This window comes from Alexandromys fortis, unplaced genomic scaffold (assembly GCF_014885135.2).
Source record: "Alexandromys fortis isolate MF-2015 unplaced genomic scaffold, M_Fortis_MF-2015_v1.1 scaffold_152, whole genome shotgun sequence".
Classification (NCBI taxonomy): domain Eukaryota; kingdom Metazoa; phylum Chordata; class Mammalia; order Rodentia; family Cricetidae; genus Alexandromys; species Alexandromys fortis.
The window spans coordinates 3,378,335-3,392,582 of NW_026068045.1; the positions used below are offsets into that span (position 1 = coordinate 3,378,335).

Genomic DNA, 14,248 nt, shown 5'->3' on the forward strand with positions numbered 1-14,248 from the left:
GGCTCATCTCCTACTGTTACATTTATGTTACATCCAGTCTCTGCCCTTCCTCTTACCAGCATCCTCTGCCCTGAAAATCCTGCCTACCTATTGGCTGCTCAGCTTTTTATTAAACCAATCTGAGAGACACATCATCACAGTGCACAAAAACATTATTCCACAAACCCAGCAGTGGTGGCGCACGCCTTTAATCCCAGCACTTGGGAGGCAGAGGCCCATGGATCTCTGAGTTCGAGACCAGCCTGGTCTACAAGAACTAGTTACAGAACAGGCTTCAAAGCTAGAGAAATCGTCTCAAAAAACAAAAACATAACAAAAAAAAAAAAAGAGGGAGGGAGGGAGGGGGGAGGGAGGGAAGGAAGGAAGGAAGGAAGGAAGGAAGGAAGGAAGGAAGGAAGGAAGGAAGGAAAAACCATTATTCCACAACAATCCTCTATAGGAACAAATGCTCTTAAGCACTGGGTCCTCCCTCCAGTCCCCATAATTTCTCCTTTTACAAACCTATGTTGATAACGGTTATTTAACTCTCTTCTTCTTAGGGTCCTGTACCCCAAGTCAGGCTTCCGCTGTTGCAAAAGTTCTTCTTCCTGAGACACTCATGCTATGCCACGTGCAGTTCAGTAATACTTTACTAGACATCCCAGCAAGTAAAGTCTTCCACATCCATTCTGAGTTCAGCATGGAGAGAGGTAGGGTCCAGCAGCTCAGTAGCTTCCTTTTGCCGGTTCTACAACTGTCACCCTCCTGTGGTGACAACTTATTTGTGTTTCCTCTACCTCTGGAGCCTTTCTCAACCGGTCCAACAAAGGGCTGTTCTCTGTTTGGGGTGTCCTGTATCCCTGGCTGGTCTCAACCAAGAACGACCTTGAAATGATGCCTCCACCTCAAGAGAGCTAGGACTGCAAGCTGTGCCCCCATAATTTACCCTTTTCTTTTTTGTTCCTGCTCTAGGAAAGGTTAGATTGTGTCTCACTGTTTTGTGTTTTGAGACAGGGTCTCACTATGTAGCCCTGGATGGCCTGGAACTCACTGTGTGTAGGATAGGCTGGCCTCGACCTCAGAGGTCCTGAGAGCTGGGATCAGAGGCATGGACCGTCATGCCCAGGCTTACTCTTCTATCTACAACAGCATCGCTGTTTGAGTATTCCAGACAAATGTCATAACAAGAAACAGTTATGACTATAGGAATATTTCCTAAGCGAGCTCTCTGACGACGCAAAAATTCCCAATCAAGCCAAATCAAAACAAGCTGAATTAAGAAATATCCAGGTTTAATGGGAGATCTGCGCTCTTGGGTGGCCCCAGGGGGAAACCCGGAAGCCGGGAGGAAGAAAGGGGGATCACTTAAGTACCCTGGGGAGTGGTCCTGACTCCACCCCCAGGGAGGGGTCAGGACTGGCCTGCTGGGATTTGAAGTCCAGACCAGGCCTGGGGGCTGAGATGGATGCCAGGGACTGGGGCCTAGGCTCCCAGCCTAACATTCCAGACTCTTTAGCTATAGCGGTGACAGAAAATTGGAATGGTATTTATGGCAAACAGGCTCTCTTGAGGGAAAAAAGGGCGTAGACTCAAATCTGGCTACTTTCTGCGGGTACGGGGCGGCGTGGGGAAGGGGAGAGCCAGGTGTCCACGTTTCGCGAGGTGTGGCTGGAAAGGCATCCCATGAACTGTCATCCCGGAGAAGGCAGGCAGCTGTTCCTTGGGGGAGATGAGAAGGTAGGTGGCATGTGAGGTCCTGAATTTGGTGGAGAGCTTGTTTTGTTGTTTGATGAGTCCCATTGTCCAGGAGATGTTGAGTTTCTGACACGAGCTCCATGACTGAGCCACCACATCTGCTGTTTCCCTGGAGACTGGAAACACTTCTATCCATCCTCAATGACATTCCTAATACTTGGAAGAACTGAGGCAGGAGGATCACAAAGTCAAGGCCTGCCTAGTCTACAAAATAAATTCAAGTTTATCTGGGAAGTCTAGTGTAACTGTTCAAACTAGAACATAAAAAGGCTGGGGACGCTCAGTGGGAGAGGTCACCTGGCATGAAGCAGGCCTAGTTCAAATATTGGGAACACAACTGTGGGGGGCGGGAAAGCAGGGGAGAGGGAAAAGTAGGGAAGGAAAAGCAGGCTAATGCTACACTATTTGAGCTTGGAATGGAGGCCTCACAGCTTGAATGGCATAGCTAATGGACAAGCACTGAAGGAAGGTTCCGTCACACTAAAGCTGTACACTGTAGAAAGTTGCAGAACAAAATGCAGATAGCACAGCACCGGACCAGCAACCAAGGGGAGCTAGGGAAGCAGTGTCCATGAGACTGCCTCCACTCTACCTCCTCGCCACTTCTTAGCTGCTTGGCCATTCACCGAGCGCTGACTTTCTGGGACCAGCACTGTTGAGTCCAGCTGGGCTCCCTCAGGACAGTTTTCCTTCTTGGTATTTTCCCCAAAATGGCAATAGTGTGCCCTTAAATTGAAGAGTTCACATGTTTTCTTCTACCTTCCCTCGGTTATCTTAGCAGAGCCTCTCAGCCTTCCTGCTCTCTTTTTTTTAGGGGTCTATGTCTGCCTAATCAAGGTTCGACAGAATTCCGATGAGCTGCGCCAAGCCCTAAGTGTGGCCGACACCTCGGTATATGGGTGGGCAACTCTGGTCAGTGAACGAAGCAAGAATGGAATGCAAAGAATCCTCATCCCTTTCATCCCTGGTTTTTACATGAACCAGTCAGAGTTGGTTATTAGCCACAAAGACATTGGCGAGCTCAGAGTCCTGGGAGTGGAAAGAGTTCTCGAGAGTCTAGAGGTAACAGCAGTATTGGGTCGGGGGTCTAGGTTGTGTTTTCCAGCATACTCTCGTTAGGCTGGCAGTGAAGTCCCTACATAGTCAAGATGGGCCTCCTGCCTTCCAAGTGCTGCAATTAAGACGTGTGCCGCTAACCTGGGTTTGTGCAGTCATGAGAACTCAACCATGGAACATCCCTAGTCCTCAGTTTTGCTTTTAAGACAGTATAACCCAGGCAACCTTGAAACCATGTACCACCTATCTTCCAAGCCTGGGGACCACTGGACATACACTACCATGCATGGCTGAAAGACAAGGGATTTGAAAAGACTTGTCATTCTCATTCCAAGGGTAAAAATGTTACTGTGTAATCTAATTAAAGTTACTATGGGGGCTGTAGAGATGGCTCAACAGTTAGGAATACCGGTTGTTCTCGCAGAAGACAGAGTTTGGCTGTTGGAACCCACATCAAAGGGCTCAGAATCCCTGAAACGCCAACCCTAGGGAACCTGATGCCTTCTTTAAAGTTACCACTGGAAAATAGCTTAAATACTTGGAGATACATTTTTATTTTTAACCATGTATGTCTCTCTGTGCATCACATGTTCTTAACTGAAACAACACTGATTTATCTTCTAAACAGGTGGCATTTTCTCTTTTCTCCAAGGTCTTTTCCAGCTCCCCATTTCTAGCAGTCTCTGGCCACAGGCACTCTACCCTCATGACAGGCCTGGTTATCTACCTAGTAAGAGCAGTCAACTTCACAGCCTTCCAGCTGTCCTCACCGGTTTTCATTAATGTTTCCTGCGCACTCACCAGTCAGCATGAGGCTGTGGTGGTCAGAGCCAAAGACCTATCTGGTTCAGGTGAGCACTGGGACTATTTTTAATCTACACAGGGAAAGAATGTATTAGGAACAGCGAACCCGCCCCCACAACACTTTTGGCCTACAGTTTTGCCAGCCCAGATTTTGTTATGTAGACCAGGTTGGCCTCCTGCCTCTAGCTCCCTAGTCTACACCCAGTCACCTTTTTACAGTAACAGGTATTGGACTATAGGAAGGCTGGATCCCCCTGAATTCTCATATCCCCACCTCCTGCGCTTGGGAAGGCAGCCTGGTCTAAAGAGAAACCCTATCAGGAGGTGGGGGGTGGGAAACCCGCATAAATCAAGTGTTAGGTCACAATACTGGGTACAGGCAAATGCTACAAGTAACATTATGTCCAAATCTTACTAGACCCTGATGCTACAAGTAACATTATGTCCAAATCTTACTTAGACCCCACCCAGAAACTATCTACATAAACAGCAAGGTATGATGATCAGATTACTGCAGTGGTTTGTTGTTCATGGCAGGGTACACACACTAAGTGTGGACTGAAGCAGTCACCCTCCAGTGCCACCCCAGGAACCATCAACCTGTTCTCACTTGGCTAGAAGGAAATACAGGCTAGGATGACTGGCCCATGTGTAACTGGAATAACAGGAAACCACATGGGCCTGTGTGTATATACAAAACTCAGCTCTTAGCTGGGCAGTGGTAGCACATGCCTAGAGGCAAAGAAATCCTGTTCCTTAGCTGGGCAGGTGTTGGCGCACGCCTTTAATCCCAGCACTTGGGAGGCAGAGGCAGGCGGATCTCTGTGAGTTCTGAGACCAGCCTGGTCTATAAGAGCTAGTTCCAGGACAGGCTCCAAAACCAGAGAAACCCTGTCTCGAAAAACAAAAACAAAACAAAAAAAAAAAGTCCTGTTCCTTGTGCTTGACCAAACACTACTTCAGTTATCTCCCAGTACCTTCAACAACCCAGGATAGATAACATGCTTGAGGAAAACTATGCTAAGAGTAGCACGGTGGCACATTACTCAGGGGGAAGAGGCAAGAAGCTGAGTTCAAGGTTAGGACAGCTAGGGCTGTTAGAGAAACCACCTTGAAAAACCAATGAAAAAGAAAACAAGCTTTGGCTAAGGGTGTATATTCATGTGGTACAAGCTAAGTCTGTGTGAAGCCCTGGGCTTAATGCCTAGCTTGTAACCCTCAGGCCTATAGTCCAGCACTAAAGGTGGGACAAAAGGATCCATCAAGACATTAAGGTCCTTCTTCACAATATGGTATCTAGGACTTTTTAGTGTGGAGGCAAACCCTACACGTTTTATTATGAACAGCTGAGACAAAGACAAATGGCATGCATACAAGTGAGAGAGAAGGGTCAGAAACTGAGTCAGCAGGCTGGCAAAATGGTAAAGTCCACTAATATCCATTGATGCACCAGCTTTGGGTTCTGAATTCCATTTGTAGGGCGGTATGGGATTTGAGATATTACTGTCTTCTAACTTCATCATCCCAAGTGGGCAGTGTCAGTACACTGGGACCCTGTTTTTCTATAGCCTTGAACTAGTCAAAAGAACCAGCTGTCTCTGCACTAGGACTAAAGGCACCATCTCCTCTGGATGTTATTAATGTATGATCTCATCCCATTATGGCAATGCAGATCACTGTGAAGATTCAGGTGTCTTCAAGAATGTTGCTGGTTCTTACCAGATCCTCCTATTTACCCTCTTTGCTGTGCTGGCATCAACTGCTTTCATCTTCCTAGGTAAGGAGTCTACATGGTAGACTTCTGACTCTTCACAAACCAATCTATGACATGTAATTAACACTGACTGACCTAGTCGACTAAAGGTCAACTTGCTGGGCATGATGGCCCATTTGATCCCAGCACTCGGGAAGAAGCAGGCAGCCTGGTCTATGAAGCAAGCTCCAGGACAGTCAGGGTTGTGTTACACAGAGAAACCATCTCAAAAAAATAAATCAGGGCTGGAGAGATGGCTCAGCGGTTAAGAGCATTGCCTGCTCTTCCAAAGGTCCTGAGTTCAATTCCCGGCAACCACATGGTGGCTCACAACGATCTGCAATGAGGTCTGGTGCCCTCTTCTGGCCTGCAGACATACACACAGACAGAATATTGCATGCATTAAAAAAAAAAAAAAAAAAGAACATTCTCCAATCTGCTGAGATGTCTGCAGGTTCCCAGACTCTGTGAGCTAGCACCCATGCTGGGGTGAGCTTTGGTGACACTTTCTGAGTCATTCCTGGTCCTGTAAGTAATCCTCCACCCACACTCCTGTAAATGACCTCAATAAAATGTATTGGTTAAAAAAAAAAATCAAAAGAGATAGCACTACTGCCTACCTGTGCACTTTTAGCCAAAAGTGCAAAGAAAATACCTCTAAGATGTGTATCGTCGGCATCTCCCCTTCAGTACTACAGAGAGGCAGTTCCAGGACCCATAGCAATTACTGAAACTTCCAGCATTCAAGAGCATTGCCACTATACATCTATACATTTACTCGTATACTTAAATCATCTTTACCTACAGCTACAAATGGCAAAGATGCACTGTACTAGTTAAGGAATTACAAGTATTAGTACACAGGGCAGTGTTTTCTGAAGGCAGACTAACTGGAAACATAACTTTTATACTAATACTTAAATTTCATTTTATTTATTTCTTACATATTTGCTTGGGTTAAAGAGGAAGGAAGCACAATCATGCCCTGACTCAAGTGTGTAAGTCAGAGGCAACTTGAGGGAGTCTGTTCTCTCCTTCCACTGTGTAGGTTCTGGGGACTTAAGACAACTTGTCAAGAGTCTGCTGGCTGAATCATCTTGCCGCCCTTTAAATCTCATTTTTGATTGGACTTTAATCTTCAAGGCCTTCCTGCAATCAAATCACATAAACCTTTTTGTGGTGTTTTCTTTTTCCAGCATACAATGCCTTCCTGAACAAGATACAGACTATTCCAGTTGTTTATGTACCAACTATAGGAACAGCTCAGCCAGGTAAAGAACCACCGCCCTCATCTTTCAGAACGTCAGCCATGTGCTTCACTTACTTGCCTTGTTATTTCTTTTCTTCCAGGTTCTTACACAACCACATGTTCTCCCCCTCACTTCCTGAGGCCACAGCCACCTCTGGTACAGAGTCGGCTACAACACTGGTTATGGAGTATAAAGCACTAACGTCAATATGGACACATCCCCTTTACTGCAGAATGGAGGGGATACCTAATTCTGCAGAAGCCTAGTAGCCAACTTTACACTAAAGCTCCAAAACAAGCTTTCTATGTGCTATAAATAAAGAATCTTAAGTAGTTTTAGTCAAAGTCATGTTTTGTAAAGTTTCTGGAGCCACAACAAGCCCTGGGTTTCTGTTCCTAGCACCACATAAATTGATATGGTGGTGCTAGGGGAGGGGGGGTCCCCTGCTACAGAAGACCTGAAACTAGGTTAAGACCCTGTCTAAAACAACACACCTACACCAGTAACCCCAGCTGTTCTGAATTTGCCTGCTTCTTCCAAGTAGTGTGTACCACCATTCCCTGAATGTTAAGACCCACCGTCACACACCTTTGTATGACACAATTCTTCCTGTCCTTGTTCCCCTATCCCACCCTACCTCACCCTCCCCCACCCCCAAAGCCCCAGACAGGGTTTCTGAGTGTGACAGTTCTAGCTGTCCTGGTTACTAGTTCTGGTAGAACAAGGCTGACCTTGAACTCACAGAGGTCACTTCCGCTTCTACTGGGATTAAAGGCGTGCACCACCCAACTAATGCTTCCTGCTAAGAACTAGTGTTTCCCTAAAACAGTAAATATCAAAAAAATTTACAAGAACACAAAGCCCAATTATAATTATACAGTATCACTAGCTTTAAACCACGGTCTAAGATTCTCCCAGTGAACCTAGCTACAAACGCCGAAATGAACTCTTGGGTATTTGGTCACTTACTTGACCCAAAAGGACCACTCTTCTGGTTGCCCTGGGATACGTGAGGCACAACTTCCTACCAGTTAAACAAGACAAACACTATATATCCAAAATGTGTTTATTGGGATGGTTCCCACTCATCTCGAATCCGGTGCTTTTCAGTGCTGCTTCCTCCTGAAGGAGCATCCTGCAAGAAACAGGTCCAACGTATTAATTACCCCATAGCCTGCACTGACCCTTCACCTGAGCATCTGCTCTCAGCCCCACTGGCTACTTCCCAGTGATGCAAGTCCCTTCACCACACTCATCGCCTGGAGACAACTGAAAAACTCTCAAAAAAAACCAGCCACCCGTAACTTTAAGCACTAGGGCTTTGAGAGCAATACAGTGAGTGACTAGCAATGCCTACTTTCTGAGCCTGTCACCGTAGGATCCAAAGGCCAAAAGCCCAACATGAAGCCCACTTACCTTCTGTCAGTCTTGCTTTCCCGCCTGTAGGCTGACAGAGGACAGTGGAGCAGCCGACACACAGGACTACCGTCTGTGCATGGCTAAAGACCGTGGTGATTTTATAGCATCCTGGAAATAGACAATTCAACAATCACGGTCATTGCTTTCACGGCTCGCCATGCTGCCATCCCCTTACTGTTCCGTAACACAAACTGCGCGGTCTCTATCGCTAATCTAAGCACGCATCCTAGGACGGATGCTCCAAGTCTTCCTTCTGAGTCCTAAGGAAATACCATGCTACACCCCAGGTCTAGCTCTTCCCCGAGTCTCCAAGTCGGCAGACACTCCTCACCTGGGCACTTCACATCCATAAAGTAGGAATTGGGGCTCTGCACCAGGCGCTTTTTCTTGTGTTTCCTCTTTTCCTCCTCTGGAGAGGGATGAAGGAGATCCTTTGCGAGCTATGAGGGACAGAAATGCAGAGCTAACGTGAAAAGAGATGGTGGAAAACGATCCCCAGTGCCACACACGGAGGAGAAACGCTCCCCTCGCCGCCCCTGGTGTCTGCGTAGCTGGGCCGCCATCTTATCTCCTCTCCGCTCCCGTCTCCGCGGGTGGCCGGCCGGCCGCCGCGGCTCCGGAATTGCCGTCCTACGACAACGCGGGGCGTGAGTGAGGACCCGCTACGGTCTGCAATTAGCACGAGAGGGGCGTACAGACACCAGCGCGAGCGCTCTGCCGAAACCCGGGCCAAGCAACTCACAGGCATGTTCTCGTAGGGAGGTCGTCACCGCCGGAAAGGAGCGAAAGCGGAAATCCTGTTCCTTATATCCGCTATGGAACAGGAAGTGACGAGGTGTGTTGTTCTGCCATCTTGGGAAGGTCCTGCTTGCCGTTCGAATGCTAGCGGTTGAGCCCTGGGCTGCCATTTTCAGAAGGTCTGTCAAGGCTCCTCGTGTCACGGGTGCATAACCATGGTGAGAGAGTTAGCTTCTATTTTGAGTTCATGGTTTTGCTGCTGTCAAAAGAAAAATGCAGAGGTTAAAATTTTCTTCCTGAGTTTTGACAGCTGGAGTGGAATGGGAACAGCAGAGGTGAACACCAGCCAGGAGCTTAATAAAGGACGTCATTAACTGGGATTCCGTACGATTTACCCTGATTAACGAATGTTTTCTTGGAGTTGGTGTACTACGTTAGACTGATTCCCTAGCATGCACAGAGCCCTGGATTGAATTCCCAGCGTTTTGTAGACTGGCCAGGACAGGGCAGGCGGTGCATAGTGGTGCTGTCAGGGACTCAGAGCTGTAGTCGCAGCGCTTCGAAGGCGGGAGAATAAAAAATTCAAAATCATCCTGGGCTCCATAGCAAATGTGAGGTCAAATGTGGACTACAGGAGCCCGGTCTGCGGGGAAAAAAAAATCCTGTTCATATTTGCTCCTCTACAGCTAACCATTGTTAACCATTGTTTAGTTACTGCTGTTATCCAGGGCGAAGGGTAGCACCCGATTTTGTATTTTTACAATTCTTTCACTTTGAAGAAGAATAAAATCAAGTATGTGTGTAGCTCTTGACGCGAGCATTATTTTTGAACATACTAATTAAAGGCCGCACGTGATTGGCCATGCCTTTTACCACTGCCCTTTGGCAGCAGAGAGGAGAGGACTGAGTTCCAGCCTGCCTGATCTAGGGAGTTTAGGACAGCGGGAACCACAAGGACTGATTGTGTCTCAGAAAACCAAATCAAAATGAAACAAGTCTGCTAATTGACCATGAGTAAACTGTTACTGTTACCACATTGTACAGATTTTTGTGTTGATTAGAGGAATTAAATTGTCAAGCCAGCCAGCGTGGTGGCACCTTTAATCCCAGCACTGGGGAGGCAGAGACAGGTGGACTGTGAATTCCAGTGTCTCAGAGACAGGCAGATCTCTGTGAGTTCCAGGCCAACCTAGCAATTTTTTTTTAATGTTTATTTATTATGTATACAATATTCTGTCTGTGTGTATGTCTACAGGCCAGAAGAGGGCACCAGACCTCATTACAGATGGTTGTGAGCCACCATGTGGTTGTCAGGAATCGAACTCAGGACCTTTGGAAGAGCAGGCAATGCTCTTAACCTCTGAGCCATCTCTCCAGCCTGCAATTTTTTTTTAACTACAGAGCTAGTTCTAGGATAGCCAGGGCTACACCAAAAAAAAAAAAAAAACTGTCTTAAAAATAAAAACAAAAGCTGGGCGCTGGTAGCTCACGTCTTTAATCCAAGCACTTGGGAGGCAGAGCCAGGTGGATCTCTGTGAGTTCGAGGCCAACCTGGTCTATAAGAGCTAGTTCCAGGACAGGCTCCAAAGCCACAGAGAAACCCTGTCTCGAAAAACCAATAAATAAATAAATAAAATAAAAACAAAAACAAATAAAGGATTTTCCAAGCTTAAATGAACATGTCACTCTTCATATGTGTACGTACGGATTGAGCAGAATAATTTTGGGTTGTAGCATATTTGCAATGTACATAATAAAGATATCTTTGGAAATAGGTTCTAGGTCTAAAAGTGAAATTTATTCCTTTGCTATACACCAAATACTGAAAATAATCCCCTACAATTATTGTAGTGTATCTGCAATCTGTGAATTGTCTTGTGAGCAGAAGTAGGATTTTTTTTTTTTTGAGACAGGGTTTTTCTGTGTAGCCCTGGCTGTCCTGAAACTCACTCTATAGACCAGGCTGGCCTTGAACTCACAGAGTTGAGTTCCGCGTGCCTCTACTGGGATTAAAAGACATTTACTGGGGCTGGAGAGATAGCTCAGCAGTTAAGAACACTGCCTATTCTGCCAGAGGACCAGGGTTCAGTTCCCAGCACCCACATGGCAGCTCACAACTGTATGCAATCCATCTCCAAGTGATTTCACACCCTCATACAGAAGTATCTCAGAGACTTGTAGGCAAAGCACAAACATTTCCCACCACTCCAAGGCTTTTTGGGTTTTGTTTTGGTTTTTGGTTTTTTTGAATCAGTGTTTCTCAGTGTAAACAGCCCTAGCTGTTCTGGAACTAGCTCTTGTAGACCAGGCTGGCCTCGAACTCACAGAGATCTGCCTACCTCTGCCTCCCAAGTGCTGAGATTAAAGGCATGCTCCATCACCACCTGGTTTCGAACTTGTCTTTTAAGCACTTAGAAACTGTTTCTACATCATAGCTCAAAAGACGTTTGTTTTCAAGTCACAGAAATCCACCTTCCTCTGCCTTCCGAGTACTGGGATTAAAGACCTGCTCCACCACCACTGGTGGAAAGCTTTTTTGTTTTTTAAGATGGTGTCTCTGCCAGGGGATAGTGGCACACATATGTATTTATTTATTTATTCACTTATTTATTTTGAGGCAGAGTTTCTCTGTGTATCTGGCTGCCCTGAAATTCATTCTGTAGACCAGGCTGGACTTAAAATCACAGAGATCCACCTGCCTCTGCCTCCCTGAGTGCTGGGTTTAAAGATGTGAGCCACCACCGCCCAGCTGTGCACACATTTAATCCCAGTACTAAGGAGAACAGCGTTTCTCCTCCCAAGCCGACATCCCACCTTGAAAGTGCTCAGGTGACAGGCATGCTGTGATAGCTAGTGTGTGTGCTGTGGAGAAGGTAAGGTGTTAAGAGCCTAAGCCACCAAGGCCAGCTGACCTGGGTCTGAAAAAGCCTGGGTTAAAACAGGTCTCACTGAACATAGCGGACAATGAGGACTACTGAGACATCAAGAACAATGGCAATGGGTTTTTGATCCTATTGCATGTATTGGCTTTGTGGGAGCCTAGGCTGTTTGGATGCTCACCTTACGAGACCTGGACGGAGGAGGGTTTTCCTTGGACTTCCCACGGGACGGAGAGCCCTGATTGCTCTATGGGCTGACGAGGGAGGGGGACTTGATTGGGGGAGGGGAAGGAAAAGGGGAGGCAGAGGTGGGGAAGAGACAGAAATATTTAATAAACAAACAAACAAATAAATAAATAAGAACCTAAGCCAGCCGGGTGGTACTGTGCTATAGCCTCAGCCCTTCAGTTTTGCATTCGCAGTATCTTTCTTCAGCCGAGAATTCTTCTCTGCTAGATGTTTGCACATTGTCTTCCAGCCTGAATGCCATTGCCTCCGAAATTACTCTGTTCCAGGAGAAATCAGCTGGAACCAGTTCTCACCAATTCCCGAGACTAGATTTTGGTATCAGCCATGGTGAGTCTATGCACATCAGTGAGATTAACTACACGCGCAGGGCTTTCCTGTGAGAAACTGGTTGTTGATCCTTTGTCAGCCCACACTCCTAATGGGAATTCAGGTATCTCGCTGCATCCTTCTCCAGGAGGATTAACAAAGCCATTTGCTCATCTTTCTTCCTCCATGCAATAAACAAGTAGACACTGTAAAGATTCTTATTTTTTGTTACGTTTAAAAAATTGTGTCCATGGGCTGGAGAGATGGCTCAGCGGTTAAGAGCATTGTCTGCTCTTCCAAAGGTCCTGAGTTCAATTCCCAGCAACCACTTGGTGGGTCACAACCATCTGTAATGAGATCTGGTGTCCTCTTCTGACCTGCAGACATACATGCAGACAGAATACTGAGAATACTGTACACATAATAAATAAACAAATCTAAAAAAAAAAAGATTGGGTCCATGCCATTGTGAGACACATGCATGAAGATGTTGGAAGAGGCCAGGAGCATCTGATTTCTCTGGAGCTGAGTTACAGGTGGTTGTAAATTACCAACAAGGGTGCTGAGAATGGAGCTCGGGTCCTCTGCAGAAGCATCATCAGCCCTTAACTGCTGAGCCATCTCTGCAGCTCCAGCAGGTGGACATTCCCAACCTTTACTCATTCCAGGCGGAGTATGCTTTGATCTTCATCTTTCCTTTCTTCTCAGTCCCTGGGTAGCAGTGTTCCAAAGGGTAGAAATCTTCAGAGGCCAAGTTTATAACTTAGTTGGTAGAAGTCTTCTCTAACGTGTGTGAGGCCATGGGTTAGAGTCCCAGAATGAAATAAAAATTTAAAAAATGTGGCTGGAGAGATGGCTCAGAGGTTGAGAGCACTGACTGTTCTTCCAGAGGTCCTGAGTTCAATTCCCAGCACCCACATAGTGGTTCCCAACCATCTGTAATGGGGTCTGATGCCCTCTTCTAACCTGCAGGGATATACACAGACTGAATATTGTATACGTAATAAATAAATAAATCTTTAAAAAAAATGAATAAAGTAAACTAAGTTCCAAAAGACAGGGCGGGGGTAAAAGTCATCCTTGCAGAAGCTTTGAGAGAGAGCTAAGGAGAGGATGTGAGGAGATGATGCTGCAATGAAGTATACCAGCTAGAGTACCGGAGATGAGACTGCAGTGAAGTATACCAGCTAGAGTACTGGAGATGTGAGTAGACAGAACACTTTGCTTAGAATTAAAAACCATGATACAAGGGGAAAAAAAATAGAATGAGGTGGGAAGAACTTATGAGCTTTTGTCAGAACCACCCATGAAAACTAAACAGTGATTTATTTACTTATTTCTTTTTAACTTTTTTTTTAAAGATTTATTTATTTATTATGTATACAGTGTTCTGTCTGCATGTATGGCTGCAGGCCAGAAGAGGGCATTACAGATGGTTGTGAGCCACCATGTGGTTGCTGGGAATTGAACTCAGGACCTCTGGAAGCACAGTCAGTGCTCTTAACCGCTGAGCCATCGCTCCAGCCCTCTTTTTAACTTTTTATTACATTTTAGTTAACTTGTGTTTTGTGAGACAGATAAGAGGATCACTTCCAGGAGTGAGTTAACTCCTCCCACGTGAGTCCTGAGCAATGAAGGCAGGTCATTAGGTGTGGTGCATGCACCCTTATCGGGCTCACCGCCTTCCCACTCTAACTCCCTCTCCCTCCCTAGCTCTCTCTTTTTTGGGGCAGTGGGGGTGGAAATTGAGACAACATCTTTATATGGAGCCCTGGCTATCCTGGAATTCAGTACATAGACCTGCTGGCCTCAAACTCACAGAGCTCCACCTGCCTCGCCTCCTGAGTGCTGGGATGAAAGCCACCCACCACCACGCCATCACCAGCTTCTCTTTTTAAAAAATTATTTTCAGCCGAGTGGTGTTGGCTCATGCGTTTAATCCTAGCACTTGGGAGGCAGAGGCAGGAGGATCTCTGAGTTCGAGGCCAACCTGGTCTACAAGAGCTAGTTCCAGGACAGGAACCAAAAAAGCTACAGAGAAACCCTGTCTCAAAAAACCA

The 14,248-nt window shown here is 46.3% G+C and overlaps 2 protein-coding genes across 2 annotated transcripts in view; one reads left to right on the forward strand and one right to left on the reverse strand.

Annotated features, from left to right (window-relative positions):
- Positions 1 to 7,200, forward strand: part of Nup210l (nucleoporin 210 like) — a 128,169-nt gene extending 120,969 nt beyond the window's left edge. Inside the window, exons 36-41 of the mRNA XM_050166310.1 lie at positions 540 to 689; positions 2,549 to 2,796; positions 3,443 to 3,641; positions 5,267 to 5,371; positions 6,544 to 6,618; positions 6,698 to 7,200. Coding sequence (XP_050022267.1) covers positions 540 to 689; positions 2,549 to 2,796; positions 3,443 to 3,641; positions 5,267 to 5,371; positions 6,544 to 6,618; positions 6,698 to 6,798 — 878 coding nt within the window. The 3' untranslated portion in view covers positions 6,799 to 7,200. The remainder of the gene's footprint in view (positions 1 to 539; positions 690 to 2,548; positions 2,797 to 3,442; positions 3,642 to 5,266; positions 5,372 to 6,543; positions 6,619 to 6,697) is intronic.
- A 442-nt stretch (positions 7,201 to 7,642) lies between these two features.
- On the reverse strand, positions 7,643 to 8,814 carry Rps27 (ribosomal protein S27). The gene is made up of 4 exons (XM_050166430.1): positions 8,759 to 8,814; positions 8,348 to 8,456; positions 8,014 to 8,124; positions 7,643 to 7,732 (listed from the first exon to the last, which is right to left on the reverse strand). The coding sequence occupies exons 1-4, from the start codon at positions 8,762 to 8,764 to the stop codon at positions 7,704 to 7,706; spliced, it is 255 nt and encodes an 84-aa protein (XP_050022387.1). The 5' UTR covers positions 8,765 to 8,814; the 3' UTR covers positions 7,643 to 7,703.
- Positions 8,815 to 14,248: the final 5,434 nt, after the last annotated feature.